The sequence below is a fragment of the Marmota monax genome, unplaced genomic scaffold (assembly GCF_021218885.2).
Source record: "Marmota monax isolate L192 unplaced genomic scaffold, Marmota_monax_Labrador192_F-V1.1 WCK01_AAM20220418_F8-fsc00001, whole genome shotgun sequence".
In the NCBI taxonomy this organism is placed as follows: Eukaryota; Metazoa; Chordata; class Mammalia; order Rodentia; family Sciuridae; genus Marmota; species Marmota monax.
Window position 1 is genome coordinate 18,988,140 of NW_026693777.1, and position 22,051 is coordinate 19,010,190.

At 48.9% G+C, this 22,051-nt stretch overlaps 1 protein-coding gene across 17 annotated transcripts in view; it reads left to right on the forward strand.

The window, feature by feature from the left end:
• Positions 1-21,689, forward strand: part of Tmem229b (transmembrane protein 229B) — a 41,438-nt gene extending 19,749 nt beyond the window's left edge. For 2 of the 17 annotated variants that reach the window (XM_058584549.1, XM_046461582.2), the window contains exons 2-6: positions 7,445-7,626; positions 11,503-11,587; positions 11,859-11,947; positions 14,057-14,135; positions 18,190-21,689. In XM_058584549.1, the coding sequence (XP_058440532.1) occupies positions 14,094-14,135; positions 18,190-18,714 (567 nt within the window). In that variant the 5' untranslated portion in view covers positions 7,445-7,626; positions 11,503-11,587; positions 11,859-11,947; positions 14,057-14,093 and the 3' untranslated portion in view covers positions 18,715-21,689. Of the gene's footprint in view, positions 1-5,880; positions 6,234-7,444; positions 7,627-7,665; positions 8,084-8,183; positions 11,588-11,858; positions 11,948-14,056; positions 14,136-18,189 lie in introns of those variants that run through there. The other 15 variants (XM_058584553.1, XM_058584552.1, XM_046461581.2 and 12 more) reach the window with 13 other exon arrangements.
• Positions 21,690-22,051: the final 362 nt, after the last annotated feature.

The following is a 22,051-nucleotide window of genomic DNA, read 5'->3' on the forward strand; positions in this document are numbered from 1 at the left end:
CCCTTTACCCACTTTCCCCAAAACTCCTTGCATGGCTTCTTGTTAGTGGGATCAAATGTCCATGCTGCTTATCCTGAAAAGTGACCAAAATTCAGGCAACAGATGTTGGTGGATAGGAATTAGGTTTATTCAAAGCCAGCCCTGAGGAAGACAGAGGCTCTAGCTCCTCAGAATGCCATAAGTTTTTATGGGGAGGGGATGAAGGCGGTGAGGCTGCCATCTGGGTGGGTCTTTGTCAGTTAGGTTGTGTATGTTTATGCAGTGACTTTTACTTTCTGCACTGGTTACTAAGGAAGGAAGGGTGTTACAAAGGTCATCTGGGGCTTAGCATTATAGGTAGCACACACCTGTAATTCTAGGCACTTGGGAGGCTGAGGCAGGAGGATTGCAAGTTCAAGTCCAGCATGGGCAATTTAGCAAGACCCTATCTCAAAATAAAAAGTAAAAAGGACTGGGAATATAGCTCAGTGGTAGTGCACTCCCGAGTTCAATCCCTAGTACTGCAGAAACAGAACCCAAGGCCATCTGGGTTCTATGAATCTAAAGAAAGACTTAGCAGATAACATCCAGGTGGAGCTTCTCTTCACCCGAAGATCAGAGAGGGATGGAAGGGCAGAAGGGAGTGAGAGAGAAAAACAATCTCAAGGGAGCACCTGTTGCATCCTCATCATTCTGATTTGGGCCTGAATGCTACTTCCTTCCAGAAGTTTAAGACTGCTTTCCGAGTCCAGTTTCTTTCTCCAGTTTCTTTCTCCCCCCTCCAGGCACTTTTTCTTTATGCCATAATATCAGATATTCTAACACGTGTGAGAGTGCTTATTTGTTGTCTGTCTCCCACTGGCCCTTGAGATCCAGGGGTAAAAAGCTTTGTGTTATTCACACCTAGTACAGGGCCTGGCCTTTCCTAAGTACTGCCAGAATACAACAGCTTGAGTAAACAGGACCTCTTGGACTAGACTCCCTGGTTGTTTGGAAATCCCTGGGGTGGCTTGGCTGTGGAAGTCGGTGAGAAGCAGAGCACTGGTGTAACACTCCGCCCAGCCTTGTCCTCTACAAGACCCTCTGGACTTCTTTCTGCCTGCACTGAAGTCAACCAAAGGCAGGCAGAAGTACACCTTCATGTTGCAGCTGAAGGCACAGTGTGGTGGGTTACCTGGGGTACATTACCTAAGAATGTGGGCAGTCATGGGGGAAACTTAGATAAATCCCTGGTCACTTTGGGGTGAGGCCACCATCTTCTGGCTGACAGGAGGCTTGTGGTCTCATGTGATGAGGATTCCAGGGCTCCTGGTTGCTGTCTGATGGGATCTGCAGAGAGGATTATTGATGAAGGGGAGGTGAGGCAGTTCCTTACAGTAACACATGCCTCACTCTGGGACAGTGGCCAGGCAGCTAATTAGAGAGCCCAGCAGCTGTCCAGCCTTTTCAGGCAACATGCAGCAGCTACCCAGTGCCAGGGAGTGGGATGGCTGGGAAGGGAAAGAGGCGGAGGTCCAGGGACCACCCTCCCCGGGGCAGGAATTGAGCAATCAGATCCATCAACTGTACTCAGAGGGATATGGGAAGGGGCATGTAGGGTACAGGAGCTGGATGGGAAGGAAAAGGCAGGAGAAGAGGGTGGCAGGACAAGGTGGCCTCTGAGTGAAACAGAAGATAGGGCAAGATGTCAGGCAGCCAGGGAAATCAGGCCCACTCCCAGAGGGAGGCTGCTGAGTGGAAGACAAGGTCAAGTGCAGCTGGGGGAGCTGCTGCCATCCCCACCCACTTTCCTGTGCTCCCTCCTTGCTTCCCAGGGAGATCTGGATGGACAAGGCCTTCCCCTGGGGGGAAGCTACTCGTGGTCACTCCTTGGTTTGGGAAGTTGCCAAATCCACTAGTGCTTAGGGTTGGTCTTGCCATAGGATAAGTAAAAGCAATTGCTTTGGGTCCTGTGGGAAAAACTGGGAGACTCCCTAAAGGGTCTTTGGGGCTCATTTTATTTTGTGGGCACCTGGGTACAGGGAAATGTATATAATATGAAATATATTCATTCTTTTTCTGATCCCTACAGAACCCTAAAACCTTTGGAATCTCCTGAGTGATAGGAAAGTCTTTTGTTATTTATAAGAGCCCCTTTAACAACACCTGGTGGTGCAGGAGGATAGCAGATTGAGGACCAGTCTCAGCAACTTAGTGAGACCCTGTCTCAAAAACAAACAAATAAACAAACAAACAAAGCACCACCACCAAGGACAACAACAAAAGGCTAGAAAGGTAGCTCAAGGGCAAAGTGCCACTGGAGCTTATGCTGATAAGATACTTGGGGTGGGGTCTCCTAACTGGCCTCTGGATTTGAGAGCCAATCACCAAAAACCAAAAGATCAGAAGATTAAAGGATTGGAACTTTTAGTCCCATCCACCAACTTCCAGGAAAGGTGGGGGGGGGGGCGTCGGGAGGGCTGGAGATGAAGCTCTGTAAAAACTCTTGAACAAAGTTTAACGAGCTCCTCGGTTGCTGAACACGGAAGTTACTAGCGGGGTGAACTGTACCTTGCTTCTTCACCTGGCTGTCCTGCTTAAGGTATGTGTTTCCATGAGTTCTGTGAGCCATGCTGGCAAATTAATCGGACCCAAGCAGGAGTCATGGGAACCCTAGTTTGTAGCCAGTTGTATGTATGACAAGTCGGGCGTGGTGGCTCACACCACTTGGGGGGCTGAGGCAGGAAGATCACAAGTTCGAGGCCAAACCTCAAGAACTAAGAAAGACCCTGTATCAAGATAAAAAAATAAAAAGGGCTGGGGATGTGGCTCAGTGGTAAAGCCCCCTTGGATTCCATCCCTACTACCAAAAAAAAAAAAGTATAAATGACAAACTAAGTTTGGTTGGCATCTGAAATGGGGGCAGTCTTGTGGGACCGAGCCCTCAAAAGTGGGGCCTAGTATTATCTTGGGTTAGATAGTGTCAGAGTTAAAATGAATGGTAGGATAAGTACTGCTGTCCCCTGGAGAACTGTGTGGTGGCGGGGGAGGGGACAGGGCGGACATCCAGTCACAGGTATTCTGTGTCAAGTGTGAGTATACTTTATTTTTCCCTTTACTGGGAGATTTGGCGGTGGGGGTGGGGGGTGTTAAGGAAGAGGAGGGTGGGAAAGAAAAGAGGACGGCATTTGCTACACACTTTCCTGCTGTAGTCTTAGGTTCCAGGCCATGGAGGTAGGAGGGGCCAAAGGATTTGGGTTCCGGTCAAAGAAGCAGAGACTCAATCCTGCAAGCCCAGCTTACCCTAAATAGTTACAGAGGAGAGAAAACGATGCAGAGGGAATTTCCTGCCAGCAGCTGCTGGTTAAACCTCTTTGGGAAATGAATCCTCGTGCGTGAAAACTGGCTGTGCCTTTTGAAAGTTGTAGCAATAACAGAGTAGGCATTGTTATTCTCTGGCCTGGCCCCCTGCCCACGTAGGAGCCTGCAGTGTCTCTCAGGATGCCTGCTTTGTAGACCCAATCTTATGGTGCACAGCGGGAGTGAACCTTTCTATGATAGCACCCTAGGAATCAGAGACAAACACCAGACCTTGCTAGGCTTGGTTAATAACACTGGATGACTCCATCACCCAACAATCTAGCTGGACCCTCCTCCATCTTGTCTATCTATCCAGCAGAAGTTCCGTAGTCTCTAGGAATCCATCATCTGGTAAGGCATACAGTCACATACGAAATAATTTTCAGATGGAACACATGCCAAAGGAAGCATGGTCAAAGTCCAGGGGGAGCATCGGTGATGGGATGAGCCCCAGGCTGTGGACGGCTTCACAGGAGAGTGAGGTGCAAACAGGGTCTGGAAGGAGCAGGAGTGGGTGGGCTGCTGAAGAGGCAGAAGATGACAGGGCTTGACACCACATGTGGTTCCTGCTGCTTCAAGTGCTCAGGAGCACCTCAGGCATTTGATGGAGAAGCTGGATAGAAAAAGTCAGCTGAATGTAAAGTAAGAAACTGTCAGACTGGGCGTAGTGGTGCACGTCTGTAATGCCAGCGGCTCGGGAGGCTGAGGCAGGAGGATCTCAAGTTCAAAGCCAGCCTCAGCAAAAGTGAGGTGCTAAGCAACTCAGTCAGACCCTGCCTCTCAATAAAATACAAAATAGAGCTGGGGATGTGGCTCAGTGGTTGGGTGCCCCTGAGTTCAATCCCTGGTACCAAAAAAAAAAAAAAAGACTCTCAGGATGGACTGAGTGATCACATTGAATGAAAGGCCTGTGCACTATATTACATTAGACAAAATATGGCCTCTTCAGAAATGATGCTGGGAAGCCTGGAAATCCATATCTAGCAAAATGAAATTAAACCCCTATCTCTCACCTTGCACAAAACTCAACTCAAAGTGGATCAAAGACTTAGGAACTAGAACAGAGACACTGTGCCTAATAGAAGAAAAAGTAGGCTCGAATCTTCAACATGTTGGTTTAGGAAGTGACTTCCTTAAGAAGACTCCTAAAGTGCAAGAAATAAAAATCAAGAATCGATAAATGGGATGGAATCAAACCAAAAAGCTTCTTCTCAGCAAAGGAAACAATCAACAATTTGAAGAGAGAGCCTACAGAATGGGAGAAAATCTTTACACAAGCACCTCAGATAGAATACAAATCTCTGGGATATATAAAGAACTCAAAATTTAACACCAAAAAAAAAAAATCCAAATAATACAATCAATAAGTGGGCAAAGGAACTGAACAGACACTTCACAGAAGAAGAAATTCAAATCTACACCAAGATTTCATTTCACTCCAGTGAGAATATAAGTTATCAAGAATACAAGCAACAATAAATGTTGGTGAGGATATGAGGAAAAGGCACACTCATACATTAATGATGAGACTGCAAATTGGTGCAACCACTATGGAAAGCAGATGGAGATTCCTAACAACACTTGGTATGGAACCCTCATTTAACCCAGCTATCCCATTTCTTGGTTTTAACCCAAAGGACTTAAAATCAGCATACTACAGTAATTCACCCACATCCATGTGTATAGCAGCTCAGTTCCCAATAGCTGAACTATGGAACCAACCTAGGTGCCCTTCAACAGATGAATGGATAAAGAAAATGTGGTATATATACACAGTGGAATATTACTCAGCCTTAAAGAAGAATGAAGTTATGGTATTTGCCAGTAATGGATGGAGTTGGAGAATATCATGCTAAGCAAAATAAGCCCATCCCAAAGAACCAAAGGCTGAATGTTTTCTCTGATACGCAGATGCTAATTCACAATAAGGTGGGGTGGGCTAGGGAAAAATAAAAGTACTTTGGATTAGGCAAAGGGAGTGAAGGGGAGGAGGGATGGGGTAGGAAGGTTAATAGAATGAATCGGACATTATTACTCTGTGTGCACATATGACCAGGGTAATTTTACATCATGTACCATCAATCAGAACAAGAAGTTATACTCCATTTATGTATGATGTTTCAAATGCATTCTACTGTCATGTATAACTAATTAGAACAAATTTTAAAAAAGAAAAGATCTATGCAGACAGGTGCCTTAAGGATGAGGCTTGGGTAGGAAGCAGTTTGGAGGCATACTGTACAGGGAGAGGGGTGACTAGAGCATGGGAATTGGGGTTTGAATCAAATGTATGAGTTAGGACAAGTCTCAGTGTTTTCATCCCTAGAATGGGGGGGCCATTTCTGCCCTTCCTGTCCCACAGGAGTCCTGAGAGAATCACGAGAGGTGATATACTTCAAAAAGCCTAAGTTCTGCTTATGTGAGTTGCTGAAGGGCTCTTCACATATTTGTGTGCTCCAAAAACTTCCGGCTTTGTCCCCTACGGCCTGCTCTTGAGGGCCAGGGAGTGTCAGAGGGAGCTGGGACAGCTTGTGCTCTTGCAGGGACCCCTGCTACACTAGCATCTTGTCCACCCCCACTGGGGAACTGGCAGCAGGGGGACTTCAGTCCAGGAAGCAGGAGGCTGGCTCCTGGAGGGACCTGCTCTGACCTTTGGGGCTTCATCTGCCAGGGCAGCGCCTTAGCCAGCAACCAGCTTCCAGGGCTGACTGCAGCCCCAGCCAGGCTCTGCTGGCAGGATGTGGTCTTTGGTTTCTGTTTCTCTTTTGACTTGTGGTTTACTGTGGGCTGCTTAGGGCTCAGGGAAAGGGAAGTTGCCCATGGGTGATTGGACACCCCAGGCGGTGGGTCATGGCGTTGCTGGTAGGAGGGCGCATCTGACACGCCCCATTAAGGCCCTTTCCTGGAGGTGGTAGGTATGTGCCTGGGTGACCTCTGCCCACCATCAGGCAGGCTGGGAGAGGGGAGGGGGCTGGACAGGTGGGGGAGGGCTGGAGGTTCCTGTTCCTGGAGGACCTGGGAAGGGACAGGCAAGGCAGAGCACAGCAGCCCAAAGCATGTCACCTGTGACGCCTCAGCCTTTCACTTTCCTCCAGTGCAGTGGCCCTGGGGGAGACCCAGTGGGGGCCCCCACAAAGCACACTTACAGGGGGTGTTTAAGTTTCCCAACCTGCCCTTGCCCTTACACTTCTCAGATCCCTTGCTGCCTCCTAAGTTGTCAGCTTAAGGGACAAAGGGAGAGGATTTGCTGCTCTCAGAGCCGGGGGGAGGGGAAGGGAGCCTGGGTGTCAGTACAGGCTGGCACCTCTGTGGTCCACCCTGCTTGGGTGGTCAAAACATGGGGACACGTGAGAAGGGCCACACACTGTTCTCAGCTTCTCTTGGCAGCCACCCTGCTGGGCCAAGGTCCTGTGCAGACAGTGCTGTGTCAAGGGGATTTCCCAGGAAGCCTCAGCACCTTCACATTAGAACAAAGAATCTGGGCATCTGTCTGTCTTAGATGGTCAAGACTTGGAGATATTAATAAAAACATTTATGCAGCAAGAAACCTTACAAAGTAAGATTTATACTAGCTTGTAGCCAGTTGTCAGTGTTCATAGGAAGGGCCTCAACAATAATAATGAGATAAATATTGGAGAGGTGGGTTACAGTAAGAGGCTTAGCACACGTTTTGTTTGCCTGTTTTTCTGTGTTGTTGTATTTGATCCCTAAAACGCTAAAACAAACGCCCTACCTTGTCTGCCTTCTGTGAGGTTCTCAACTGCCCTTGGTAACAGATGTCCCCACTGCAGGGTGAAGGTGACAGTGTAATTGGAAGCTGAGAATGGAGCTGGATTCTAAAATTATATCCCTTCTGAGATTTACAAGTGTGCACACATTCATTCACTCATGGCCCAAGAAGCCCTCAATTGTAATCCCACACGTGAATTACGCAGGAAAGGTCCCAGGCTCTCATGGCTGGATTAACCAGACCTGAGCACACAGGGCAGTAGAGGTGAGATGGTAGGTTCTAGGTTCCTGGTGACCTGGTACAGAGCCCTGAGCCTTGGATTTAACTCTTGGGCTGGCCTGGTGGCTCAGAGCTGGGGCGGATTAAGCTAATAAAGGCCTCCTCTTTCATTCCCAGGGACACAGGGAAGCTGCCCTCCTATTAGCCAAGGATCAGCTGAGCCCTGGGGCTGATGCCTGCCCACATTGCTGAGAATGGCACCGAGGCCCAGTCTGGCAACAAAACAAAGGTTAAGCCGGGACACTCCTGCACAGTGACCCTGATGCCTGTTATGAGCTACACACTCAAGGGTGTGATAAGTGAGTATGTTTTAGGTACCCAGGGGTCCTGCCTGACCCTGTCTGCCTGCCTAGCATCCCATCAGCATGGATCTGGGGGTTCTAGTTCTAAGCCTGCTTTCCATCCAAGGGGATGGAAAGCCCCGTCACAGGGCTACAGTTCTGGAATTGTAGGGGAGTGTTGAGCAATTTCAGGCCACGTCACTGTTGGAGTCATTTAATAGCCCCATGGCCTCCCAAAACTGGGCCAGACCCAGATTGGTTGAAGTGAGTGAAGCAAGAAATCCAGCACCTGGAAGAGGGCATCTCCCTGCGGTCTTTCTTATCATTGGCTCCTGGAGACCCTGAGCATCAGGTTTTACCTCCCTGCAGTAGGAGCTGTGCCTTAACTGGAATTCGGATTCTGTCTACACGCCGCGAATTCAAGTGGCGCCACCCACCCAGAAGGCCTTGGATAGAACATCCAGTGCCCTGGCAGGTGAGGGAATTTGTGGAGCTGACACTGTCATAAAAGTGACTCCCAGGGAGTCAGCAGGGGCAAGTCCTCTTGCTTTCAGCAGTATCTCTTCCTAGGTCCAGACAAGCCCCACAGAAGGTAGGAGAAGGTCCTTGACTGTGCAGCCTCAGCTGGACTTATCTCCAGTTTTCCTTGATGGTACTTTAAAAAATAACCATCGGCTGCCTTCCAGAGGTCTGTCTGACCTGAAGGCTGTTATGTCTGTGCAGAACAGATGATCCAGTGGTGGGCTGGGGGACCAGCAGGAAGGGAGCCCCTTGTAAGGCAGGCAGGCAGAGCTGGAGCTTTGGCAGTCTTGATTGGATAAGCATTTAGGAGCTTGTGGGATGGTTCACGGGGGCCCAGCATCTTAGATTCCATGCAGGAGTTTGCAGAGAGAGGTAAAAGAATAACCAGGTATTTCTCAGCTGCAGGCAGGTCTGACTCTCCCAGTTGAAAATTTACAGCTCAGGGCCAGAATCTGTTTCCCATGCAGCTTGGGCTTGGAAAATCAGTTTGTGACTCATGGGCTTTTCAGGAAGGTGTTGATTTGTAGCTGCAGTAACGTGGGTGAACCTGGACTGGAAGAGGGAAAATGGGTGTGGGGAGACGGCCATGGAGGCCACTGGAAATGTAGTAAACCAGATGGTAGACCTATTCCCCCCGTTAGACAGGCTCCCTGAGCAATCTACACTATGAGCCTTAAGGCTTTTGTACCCTTTGGTCTAGTGATTCCATTTCAGGAATTGTTCACTCTGAAATCTTTCATCAGCAAGTAGTCTCAAAGAAGAAAATGGCTAAATTCTTTTGTTAACAGGCATAAAAGATATTTCTGGAATGTCATCTGTAATAGCAGAAATGGGGCATAATTGTTTCTTTGCTGAACATCTTGGTTAAGTAAATTGTTTTTCTTTCCACTTGGTGGAATATTACATAGCCACTCTAATTATAAGCACATATGGCTACAAAACCACTTGGAAAACAATGTTGATACAATAAGTGAAAATGTCTGGTTATAGAATGAGTACATTATGGTAACTTGTAGAATACGCACATGGGGAACGATTGCAGTGGCACGTGATGATGGTTGGTTGGTTTCATTAGGAATGCGTTTCTTTTCTATGATGCATGGATCAGCCTCTTTTAAAACCATTCAATTTGGGTGACTGAAGAATATACCATTAATAGTGACCCTCTTTAAAATGTGGGCTTAGGAGAGGTTTTTGCTTGCTAAGTCACATGCTTGCTAGGCGAGTGTTTCACCACTGTGCTACATTCTGAGCCCCCTAATAATATATTTTTAAATACTAGAATTAAAATTTTCAGTGTGGGCCTGTTTGTGCTCATGCATCCATCCCCCATCCATCCCTCATAGGTCTTATTGCAGGATCTAGGCAATGATTACCCAGCAGTGAAAACAAAGCCCAGGGCCTCAAGGAGCTTTCATTCTAATTGGGGAGGAAAAGACCATAAATAAATAGTGAAAGTTCTATGAAGAAAATAAAACGCGATGATGTGAATGGCAGGGAAGCTATTTTGCTTCCTGAGCTGTGGATCCATTCCCTTAGCCTTCTTGCCCACCTCGCTCCCCCATGCCTCCCAGCTGGGATTTGCTGAGCATTTGAGCCTTCTGAAAAATCCTCTGTGTGGAATGTTTCTTTCTGACACTGGCTGCTGCTGATCTGGGCAGATGGCTCCTCTGGGCAGCCTGTACACGGGCCGCTGCTCTTGGCTGGCATTTCCATAGGAGAGCTGGGCCATCTGAGATGCTAGTAGCATCGGGGTGGGTCGGCAGTAAGGAACACTGCGTAATGTGTGCCTAGTGAGGGGTCTTTGAATGGTTCATGCCTTGAAGCCCTGAGGGATGGTCCTGTGAGGGTCAGCTTTGACCTTCAAGGATCTTTGTGTGTATTCTGCCAGAACTTGCCTGAGGAAGGGACTGGGAGCCTTCAGTAGCTCTGACAACCAGTTCTGACCTTCACTGATTATCCATCTATCAATGTGCATCCTTCTGACTTCCTATTGATTCTCCAGATGCCATCCCAACTATCCAGAAGCTTGGAAAATGGTAGTGTCCTTAGAGTGCCTGGAGACGGCCTCTGAGGAGGAACAGTGTGCTGATTAGGGATGAAGACTCTGGAGCCAGCCTTGTGGATTTTGAATCCCAGAGTTGTTTTTATAGCCATTAGTTATAGGCCAATTAGCCTCTTGCTTCCTCACTTTCCCCATCTGTAAAACAGGCTGGAGGACTATCTGAGTCAATGCGTGAAAAGCGCTGAGAAGAGCATCTAGTTATTATTGTGACGGGAGGTGAGGAGAGGACCCCATCTAGGCCTGCAGTGTCCCTGATTTCAGGGGGTCATCCTGGGGGGATGCCCACAGCAAGAATGGTCGAGGTCAGGGGCATCTGAGCCCACCAGTGACCACGAGCGTTTCCTTCTGCTTGCTTTCCTTCTAGCCCTGAAGCAAGCCTGGGTTTTCCTCCTCTTACCCTGAGGGCTGTAGGGAACGCTCAGGATGATCTCGGGCCTTACTCCAGACGGAGAGAACTGCCCTCTCCTCACTGACTCCACTGATCCTCGTGTGGAGTCCACCTGGGGACGGGATCCAGAGTCTCAGAAGCTTTGCCCTAGGGGCCTCCTACAAGGCCTATGTGTCTCTCCAGAGGATGGATTTAGGTTCCTGGGGACAGGGAATGAAGCTTGAGAAGCAAATAGGGTGAAAGAAATTCTGTCCAACCTGGCTGTGTGGGAGGAGAGGCTTGATTTTTCCAGCAAATTGCTTCTCTGGACAAAAATTCCCAGAGTCATTATGCTGTGGCACCTTAGTTTCCTGGAATTAGATGAGAGTTTTTGGCAAAACCAAGGGCAATCATTCCATCTGGTATTGCCTCCAGCCCATCTCAGGCTCCTATGGCAGTCTCTACCCTTTTCACCTGCTCTCTGAACCTGAGCCACCCTGTGGATGAGCTCAGCAGGCTCTGAGAGAGCAGCAGGTGAGACCCCTCATCTCACCTGGAAGCAAGTGTCTGTCCATGCACACACAGGTGGACAGGCCCTCTTTCACCCTTTCAGAGCATTTCAGAGCAGGACACTGAAAGCCTCCTCTCCCCTCCCCATCACCTGTTCCTGTGGACGGTAGTTGGCTGCTCTGGCCAATCACCTTGAGCCCTTTGCAGGAACACTGTGTTCCTAGGCCCTTCATCATCAAGCATGAGGGCTCTTGGAATCGAGTGTTAGTTCCCAAAACCCTACTTGTGAAACCATCCACTCCTCTCCAAATGCTTTTTTCATGCTTCTAGTCCTGACCATGCTTGTCCTCTTTACTCCACCCTGAATTTTCTTTCCTGGGCTGTCCTGACTTTGTGTCGCAGTCCTCAGGATGGTTGTGTTTGTCACCAGGGAAAAGAGGCCAACATTCGCGGAGCTGCTGGTTCTAGCCGCGGCAGGCTCTCCCAAGGCTCTGGTTCCAGGGCTGAGCAAGGAGGTATGGGAATGGGCCCAGGGGCAAAGGGGGCGGGGGGGGGGTCAGGGCAGGGAGTTGGGGCCTGTGGGGTCCAACAGAGGGTGGTGAGCTTGTCTTGGCTCCAAGGTTAGGCACAGGTCGTGTGATGATAAGGAGTGGGATTGGGTGTGGAGCTATGAACTTGAGCCCGTGCCCTGCGCCTTATCTTATCATCTCCCACCACTCTGAACTGTATCCTCCCAGTGACACTGTCTCATCTTCATTTGTCTTCACCCCTGTCTTCTGCCCCCAGCCAGGTCTTTCAGTTGCCCCCATCCGTCTTGTGTGGACCAGCTGTGTTCTCCTGACACAACCCCTCGGACAAGGTCTGACCTTGCCTAGGTATGCCTCCCCCTGCCCCCACCTACCCAAGTGCTTCCTGCTGCCCAGAAATAGAGTCCAGTCCTGGGCTCCCCCTGTTCTCACCTCCCAGCCTCTCTTCTGTTCAGAGCTTGCCCTCTTTCACCCCAGGTTCCTCTCTCCCTTTCATCTTGCTTCTGCTGACAAGGTTTTGGGGTCCCATTCTTCCAGGTCACCTGGGATCCTCTGGTTTGTTCCTAGCTGGAAAACCATTCTTGGTCACCCCAGGAAGATGAGATCAGAGACAAGGAGAGCGCGGTTTAAAATCAGCACGAAGGTGGGGGGGCTGGTAGGAGAGGAGATCCGGGAATGTCAGGAGGGAGAGCCCCTTTCCTACCCAGGATCCCTGGCCGTCCTTTCCTCCTGCTTCAGCGGGAACAGGGTTTGTGTGCAGATCAGGTGGGCAGGACTGAGTTAGGGCAGGAGGCCCAGGGGTCTCTGAATCATTGTTCCTGGGCCACCCACCTCAGGGCTATCAGCCTTTCTTGTGTTTCCCTAGAGCCTGAGTCTGTTCTCTGCTCACCTGGGGAGTGGGGGTTCAGGATAAAATGAGAATGTACCAGGAATGTTCACCCTTTTATTCTACCCTCTCTTCAAACCTAATCCTCAGAGAACTGGTTCTGATGCCCTTCCCTTTTAATTCAGCACCCCACCGCCACAGGTCGCTGGAAGCTCCCACTGACTGTCCTAAGCTCTACGTGGGAGTTTTTGCGCCCCGAGGTAGTGATGTATGTGGGATTATTGTTTTCACATGGTTTCTTTTATTTTTTTTATTTTTTTTTTATTTTTTATTGTTGGTTGTTCAAAACATTACATAGTTCTTGATATATCATATTTCACAATTTGATTCAAGTGGGTTATGAGCTCCCATTTTTACCCCATATACAGATTGCAGAATCACATCAGTTACACATCCATTGATTTACATATTGCCATACTAGTGTCTGTTGTATTCTGCTGCCTTTCCTATCCTCTACTATCCCCACTCCCGTCCCCTCCCCTCCCCTCCCCTCCCCTCCCCTCCCCTCTTCTCTCTCTGCTCCCTCTACTGAGATTCGTATTTTCTTAATTCATTGGCTTGGTGCTCTAGATAGGGGGAAAGATCTAACCTGCTTGGCAGGTGAGGGCTTGGGGCACAGAGATCCTGCCTCAGGTAGGAGATGGCTCTTAAAGCAGAAGGGCCTGTCCAGAAGCCTGTCTCTGTGCCAGAAGGGACAGCTACACTTTCTGGAGTGTTTGCTGTATTAAAGAAGTATGTGTGATTACCCTGTTTATTTATTTTTATTTTTAGCTCTACCACTGAGCTATATCCCCAGCCCTTTTTATTTTGTATTTTGAGACAGTGTCTTGCTAAATTGCCAAGGCTGGCCTTGAACTGGACAATCCTGCCTTAGCTTCCCCAGAGAGTACAGGCATGCACCACCATGTTCTGCCAAGTATTCCATATCTAGCAGCTCATTCATCTTCACCGTAGCCTGTGATCGTTACTCCATTATCATCCTTTTATCTGTAAGGAAGCTGAGGTGTGGAACAATCAGGTAACTTGCCTTAGATACCTCAGGTGGTGAGTATCAGTCAGAACTCGGACCCAGGCCCTTGAGCTTAACCCCACACCACATTCAGGCCTGGGTCGTAGTTTGTTGTTGGGAAAGACTCAGGAGGGAAGAATCTGCATTAATTTTACTGACTTCAGAGATCCTGAGGTCCTTTTGTTTGGCAAATTTCTTGAACATCTTTTGTATACAAGATCCAAAGAATATTAACAAAGTTTTTATTTTTTTCCCCTTCAGTGCTAAGGATTAAATCCAGGGCTTGCACATGCTAGGCAAGCCCTGTATCGCTGAGCTACATCCCCAACCCCAGCAAGCATTTATAAGATAACATTTTATTTTTCCTTGCTTCTTAGGAAACTTTTTAAGAGCATACAGAAAAAAAAAAAATACAAGGAAGAATCACATATGTTATTACCATCCAGAGATGATTTTTGCGGATTTGGGTGGGGGGAGTATTTACATGGATGTACACCTTTGCAAAATCAGTCATGTTAAATACTCAGTTTTGAATCCTGCCCTTTTCTTTTAATATTATAAGAAATGTTTCTCAAGTGGCTACTCGAGCTGGGCTTCAGATGAATCATGACAAAGCCTGGTGCTTCTGTAGCCACAGACAGGTGAGCAGAGAGGGCAGCAGACAACTCTGGGGTCTTGGGGAGGATTGTGGGTTCATGGGCCATGGCGGATGATGGCAGACGGGAAGAGCATCCCAGGGAACAAAAGCAGCAAGGTAGAAGATTCAGAGGACAGGCTCGAAGGCAGTGTTGGGTTGTGAAGGGCTTTGCTAGCCATCCTCAGGGTTGGTGATGTTGGTAGGTTTCAAGTGGGGAGAAACCTCAAGTGGCATTTGAGACAGATTGCTCTTTCTATACACATCAGTCCTGTGATTTGAATTGGGAGGGGGCAAAGTGGGGAGACTTTCAGAGTTATCCAGGTGAGACATGAGGAAGGCTTGAACCAGAGTTAGCAGCAATGAGAAGAGAGGAATGAAGAGGAGACTGATTCCAAAGAGATATAACAAGTAGAAAGGGCAGGAATTAGTGGCTTTGCCATAAGATCTGCCTTGACCAATGAGATAGCGGGATGTCTTAATCAGGCTTTAAAATTTGGATTATCTTTTTGTTGAGATTTTAAAAAGGATTTTAATATTAAAATTGTTTTGAATTGACACATAGTAATTGTACATATTTATGGGTTGCAGTGTGACATTTTTTTAGTTGTTGATGGACCTTTATTTTATTTGATTATTTATACGTGGTGCCTCACACAAGAGGCAAATGCTCTACTGCTGAGCTACAACTCCAGCCCCAGTGTGACATTTTAGTACATGTATACAATGTGTAATGATCAGGTCAGGGTAATTGGTATATCCATCACCTCAAATATTTATCATTTTTTGAGAACATTCAAAATCCTTTCTAATAGCTGTTTTGAAATGTATAATTACTTGTGGTCAACTACAGTTACCCTGCTGTGCTACAGAACATTAGAAATGATTCCTCCTATCCTGTTCTACCCTTATACCCATTAGTCATCTTCTCTCCCGCTATTCTTTTCCCCTCCTTGACCAGAGTCCTGATAATGTGTAGTTGGGCTTGCTTGCTCTTGTGCTGCTGTCCTTACCTAGAAGGGTATGCCCAGCCTAGTCTAGTTGGCCTCGCAGGAGGACGAAAGATTGGTGGAGGACAGCCACCCCCTAAACCTCCCAGCCAAGCATAGAACAGAGACCCAGATGACTCACAGCCTCATGATCAAGGCCAGCCAAGATCTGCCAACCCACAGAGCTGCAATAGTAAATGATAGGAGATTTAAGCTAGTTTGGGAATGATTGTTAGGTGGCCATTGCTAACCAATTAGAAAAAGTCCTTATTCTTGTGTCGAATGTGCAACTGGGTACCGGGCACCATGCCAGGGACTGGGATGGCAGTGCTGAACCCACAAATAACCTTACTCAGAAACTTGGGTTGGGGGTTGGTGGGGGGTGGGAGATGTGAAAGGGGAAGAGAGAGTGATTCAGGGCCTCTGGCTTCTAACTGGGTGCATGGTGATGTCATTAATCAGAATGGGGTTAGAGGAGGAAAATAGGTTTGATGGGGGGGGGGGGGAAAGAATGAGTTTGATTTAGGAAAGGAGACATTTAGGTGGAGGTGTCCAGGAAAGAGCATGATATAGCCAGGTGCGGTGGTGCACCCCTGTAAACCCAACGACTTGGGAGGCTGAGCCAAGGAGGATCACAAGGTCAAGACCAACCTAAGCAATTTAGCAAGACCTTGTCTCAAAGTAAAAAATAAAAAGGGTTGGGGAGGTAGCTCAGTGGTAAAGTGCTCCTGGGCTCAATCTCCAGTACAAACACACACACACACACACACACACACAAAATGCTAGGAAGAGCACAGTGCAATGCATAAGGGGAAGCAGGTATCATTGCAACATGACCTGTGTTATCTGAAAGATGAGGCTGGCATTCCCAGACAGGTGGGAAAACTGCAGATATCATTTTGTTAACCTCTCAGTTCCCTGGCCCATCTTGGAAAAGGGTTGACACATGTTAAGCCAGGAATTCTTTGGAAGCTGGCAGAGTTTTTCCTACTCTTTTTTTTGTATCAGAGCCTTGAGCATGCTAGGTAAGCACTCTACCACTGAGCTACATCCCCAGCCCTTTTTACTTTATTTTGAGACAGAGTCTCACTATATTGCCCTGGCTCACCTTGAACTTATGATCCTCCTGCCTCTGTCTCCGGGATTGCTGGGATTAGAGGTGTGCACTCCCATGCCTGACCAGAGCTTCCCATTTTTGTTGTAATCCTGAACTCTCCCATATCCCCCTCTGCCTAAATAGGACATATCATTTAGAAAGTTCTGCTCAGGAGAGACCTGTGCCAATGATCGCAAAATGGGACTGAAAAACAGCCACTGCTCTCAAGGAGTTCACAGGCCAAATCACAAGGGCATGCACATCAAAAAGTAAAAAAGGTGGCATCTGGTAATGGGCCAAATCAGTGGTCCAGACACTCTCTGGTAGAAGAAGGGAAATCTGAGAGGCCTGTGGCCAGGCCAGGCTTCAGGGAAACAGGATGGGATGAGAGCCAGTCCCTGAAGGCTGCTGGGGTTTTAAAACAAAGGAGGGGGATGGAGAAGGAAAGGGGAGCACTCTATCAATCCACTGGTTTCCCCTCAACATTGAAACCAAACTCCAAAATTCAATTTAATGTAGCAGTTAAAGACAAAATGTGACCATAATGGGTATTACTTTAGGTGTCTTGTTAGGATGGCCATTATTGAGGAAATAAAAACAAACATTAGCCAGGATGTTGAGAAACTGGAACACTTGTGCACTGCTGCTGGCAATGTAAAATGTGAAGAATGGTGTGAAAGTTCTTCAAAAATTAACCATAGAATTACCATATGATCTAGGCATTCTAATTTTGGGTACAGACCTAAAAGAATTGGAAGCAGGGTCTTGTAGAGATGTTCAGACACCCATATTCATAGCGTTATTTATAGTAGTCAAAAGATGGAAGCAACCTCAGTGTCTATGGACAGAGGAGTGAACAAACAAAATGTGTTCCATATAGCTGATGGAATTTATTCAGCCTTAAAACGGAAGGAGATTGAGACACATGCTTCATTATATGGAAGACATTATGCTCAATGAAATAAGCCTGTCACAAAAGACCAAATACTGTCTGATTCTAGAGGAGGATATGGGAGAGTTCAGGATTACAACAAAAATGAGAAGGTGAGGTACCTCCAATTTATGGAGACTGAGCTGAGGGAAGAAGGAATGGGAAGTTAGTGTTTCATGGGGACAGAGTTTTTTTGGGATGATGAAAAGGTTCTGGAGGTAGATGGTGGGGATGGCTATACAATAGTGTGAATATGCTTAATGCCACTGACTTGTACACTGAAAAGTGGCTAAAATGGTAAGTGTTATAGATGTGTTATGAAGAGAGAGAAAGGTGATAGTTTTCTTAGATTTCAGAAGTGTGAGTGACATGGGGCTATTTGAGAAGTGAGAGAAGACATGGGATCCCAGTGGATGGACCTGGTGAGAAATGAGCTAGTAGCCTAGAAGTGGGAGTGGGTGGTGGGCCAGGACAGACAACACTTCAACTGATTACAATCAGTCAATCAGTCAATCAAGTTTAAGTGTAGTAGATACCCCCGAGGAGTTGTGAAGAGTTGATCAGAGGAAGCCAGTGAGCTGGGTTGTTTTTTTCCATTCATTTCTCATGCCCACTGCCTAAAGAAGAATAGGCAATACAGAAATGAACATGGAGTAAGGTCAAGAAGACAGCAGGTTCCCAGGGTGGTGGGGCCCGCCTGTAATCCCAGCCTAGGAGTCTGAGGCAGGCAGATCCCAGTTTGGAAGTCAGCCTTAGCAACTTAGCGAGGCTGTAGGCAACCTAGTGAGATTCTGTCTCAAAATAATAAAAAACATAGAGGGCTCCCCAGCTCAGTGATTAAGTGCCCTTGGGTTCAATCCCTGATACCAAAAAATGAAAGAAAAAGAAACTGACAGAAGACGGTAGGTAACCAAGGAGGAAGGGAGAAAGGCAGGGGCAGGTGTGATGAAATCCCCTCCAGCTTGATCACCCCAGAGGCGTGGGCTGGGCAGTGGGAAGACACCAGCAGGGGCCTCCTCCTTGATGCATCTCCTCTGTGTCCCAGGAGCAGGCTCCAGGGGGCACCATGGCTTCTGCGGAGCCGCTCACGGCGCTGTCCCGCTGGTACCTGTACGCCATCCACGGCTACTTCTGCGAGGTGATGTTCACGGCCGCCTGGGAGTTCGTGGTGAACTTTAACTGGAAGTTCCCGGGCGTCACCAGCGTGTGGGCCCTCTTCATCTACGGCACCTCCATCCTCATCGTGGAGCGCATGTACCTGCGCCTGCGGGGCCGCTGCCCGCTGCTGCTGCGCTGCCTCATCTACACGCTCTGGACCTACCTGTGGGAGTTCACCACGGGCTTCATCCTGCGCCAGTTCAACGCCTGCCCCTGGGACTACTCCCAGTTCGACTTTGACTTCATGGGCCTCATCACCCTGGAGTACGCCGTGCCCTGGTTCTGTGGGGCCCTCATCATGGAGCAGTTCATCATCCGAAACACCCTCCGCCTCCGCTTTGACAAGGATGCCGAGCCTGGGGAGCCCGGGGGGCCGCCAGCCCTGGCCAACGGCCACGTCAAGACTGACTGACTGTCGGGGAACAAGTGGGAGGGCTTGGGGGAGGTCTCTTATGGAACCCAAGGACAAAGAGACCAAGCTGTCAGGGTTACCCCTTCTGTTCAGCACAGCCCCCCCCCCCTTTTGCTCGTAGGGCACACACAGCCCCATACCCTCCAGGGTGGGATGGTGTTAGGAGGTGGGGTGTGTAGGCAACAGAAGGACATTGGTAAGGTACATGGATCTTGGCCCCAGTCCAGGGGCTGGTAGCAGGAGGCTTCTGGCTGGGCAACAATTGGACTACATGGTTGGCTTTTTTGGAAGAAGCAGGATCTATCCTGGCTAAGGGTCATTGAGAATGGGGCAGCAGGTGGGAGGCAAGCTCTGAGGAGGCTTTGGGCTGCTGCTGCGGTCACCTTCCTCCCACTTGCCTGGATTTATTTGGGCTTTGGCTGGTTCCATTAGGCAATATTCAGGTGCTTGCTTGCAACCAATACCTCCCTGGGGGCCTGCTGAGCTGCAGCCTAAGAGAGACTGAGCAGCCAGGAGGCTGCTTGGCTACCATGCTAGTCTGCAAGGGCTGGGAAACCTTTCCCTGGCTCCTCTCCCCTCCCCCAGGGTCCTGCTCTGCTCCCTTGGCCTTCTGGGGGCCCCCGTGGTGCTGGATTCCCACCAACCTTGGGCTTTGGGAGGTTTCAATCCCTGTGTGTTCGGTGGTGTTTCCCCTTTTCTTTCTTTCTCTTTTTTTTTTTAAAGCCTTTACCACTAGTACCCCTTTTATCCATGTCAGCCACCTGCCCCATTCCCAACTTCCTAACCAACACAGCAGTGGCCAGAGGTAGAACCCTGACATAGACTTTACCTGCCTTCTCCGGGTCCTGCAACCACTGCTCTCACTGGCCTGATGACTGGGGAGGCCCAGTCACCAGTTCTGCCTCCCTGGCTATTGTCTGATGAGCAGTGTCCCCCTCCCTGCAGGCGCCCTGCTGAAAATGAATTGTGTCCCCCAGAATACAGTTGAGCCCAGAGGGGCCTTGTGTATCCACATTGGAACCTAGAGGCAAATTAGCTGAATGGGGAGTGGCGGAGGCTGAGCTCTATCCTGTTTGCTGTCACTGGCTTATGTTCTAGGTAGTCTAGCTTTCTGGGGGGCAGGTATCCAGTGTTGGAGACCCGTGGAGAATGAGGAAGGAAAAGAGGACTGTGGAAGGCTCTCTGGAGCTTCTTTCATGGGTCAGGACTAGTTCTGGTTCTACTGTGGCCCCAGCTCTGCAGCTAAACCTCAGGGCTGCCCCCGCCTCCAGCAAGGCTGACCCTTTGAACTTGCTCCTCACAGTGTTAACCCTGCCATGCTCGTGGGCATCGTCATCTTGATTCTCTCTCTTTCCCCCTGCAACAGGTCCATTGCTGGCAGTGGACGAGTGAAATCCTCACTCCAGGCCTCTCTGACTCTGTCTGCCTACACTCTGAGGAGAGGGGTCCATCAAAAAACAAACCATTCCATGGGACATGGTTTCATCTTGACCACTAGGACCGAAGTAGAAATTATCCTTCCCCTTCTTATAGACCGTTAAAAAGTGGCTACCACCTGGGGAGAGAAATTCCTCTTGGTGGCTGTTCCCCTGGACTGTGCAGACAGAAGGGGTGTCCTGGGCTGGGAGATAGTCTGGTAGCCTTTGTCTGAGTTTGTCCCGTCCAGGGCAGGATGTAAGGTGTTTCCATTTCTGTTTCCTGTGCCGGCTCCTCAAATTGAGAACTGCATCCTGTGGGTGATGGTCCTATTATTGTGGCCCTAATTCTAGGATTTTGGGGGTTACAGGGAGTCAGACTTCCAGTGGGGGTGTATTGCTGTCCATATACAGATGGTTCCTTATTGCTGGACACTCATTTCCTTGGTCCCCCCAATTCTATGGTGTCTCATTCTCCTGCACCCTAAAGACCCTCCAGCCACCACCTTTACATTCCCCTTGTACAACTGAATTCAGTGGCCAGAGACCTCAGGGTCTCCCAGCACAAGCCCTCCTTACTTGTCAGCTAGAGTAAGCCCTTAGATGGCCTGTCAGGTCTCACCACTCCAGATGTTGCCTTGTGGGCATTTCCTGGTCCCATTTTCTCTCCTGGTCCTATAAATATCAAATGCAGGAGTTCCCAGAGTGAGCATGCATCCCTGGCACCATTCTGCATTGTGGGCCTAAGTGTCCCATTGCTCCTGTGTCCTCTTATAGGGCACAGAGCCCCCAAGAAGAGAAGGCTACAACCCGCAGCCTGACCACAGAATCTGCAAAGTTCACATCTCACCAGGAATAGTAGAAGAACTGTTGCTTTTCTGGGGGGCAGGTATCTTCAGGTGTCCAATCCTTTAGTGCTCAGGGCCTTAAAGTTTGGGTAATCCTAGCCCTGCCAGGCAGTGAGGGTGCTGGTGGGGAGTCTGCTTGCTCTTTAGGAACCTCTGGTGTCCTGGGCCATTCCAGACTGTGGCACCATCTCTCAAGTTAGACTGCAGATGTGCTGCTTCTCACAGTTGAGCTGCTTTGAATGTCTGCTAGGTTTCCTGTGCTGTCCCTCCTCAGTGCCAGTGAGTCACAATGGCCTATGCTTATTCATAGCAATAATATTTAGGGGGTACCCATGAAGCCCTTTTGTCCTGGTCCCTCGCTCTGCATGGGTCTCCTGGTGAGGCAGCTGCTGAGTGGGTCAGCTCGTGTGACAGCCTATGCTTAGGAAGCTCTTCACTACAGAACACGTACCAGGGGAGGCAGGCTAGGGACAGGCCTAGTCCTTTAGCTCTGGCTAAGGCAGGGAGAATGCCTTCCCCCCTGAGGCCACCCAGACTCCGAGGAGCTGCAAAAAGGGGCTGTTGAAGTGGTTGAGACTGTCTTCCCATTGGGCAGCTCCTGAGAAAGACACATGACTGGTTGGTGTGCCCATTGCCTGCTGTGTCTCCGTTGGTCTCTGTCTTTTCCTTTTCATATCTAAAAACAAAATATACTGGTGTTTGTGTTCCAGAACTGGCTCTTGTCCCTTTCTTCTACAGAGGAGCTCCTTTCCCAGAGGTTACTGAAGGCCTGGCCCTGACACCACACTATCCTGAACCAGGAGGGCTGATGTGGGGGTGGGGGTAGGTGACACTCCCTGCTGGTCCTTTTCACTGGCTCTGCTCTGGCCCTCTCTAGTAACCTGATTTTACCCCTGTGCACCCTGCCTTTTGTGTAGCATGATTCTGGTCCTGTCTTTTGTCCCAGGCCATGAGGCAGATGAGGAATACTGAGAAGTACACAGGTTGCTGCACTTGCCCATGAGATGAGCTTCTCTTGAATACACTGGCCATGACCTGGAATGTCCCATGGGTTGGAGGGCCTGAAGGAGGAAG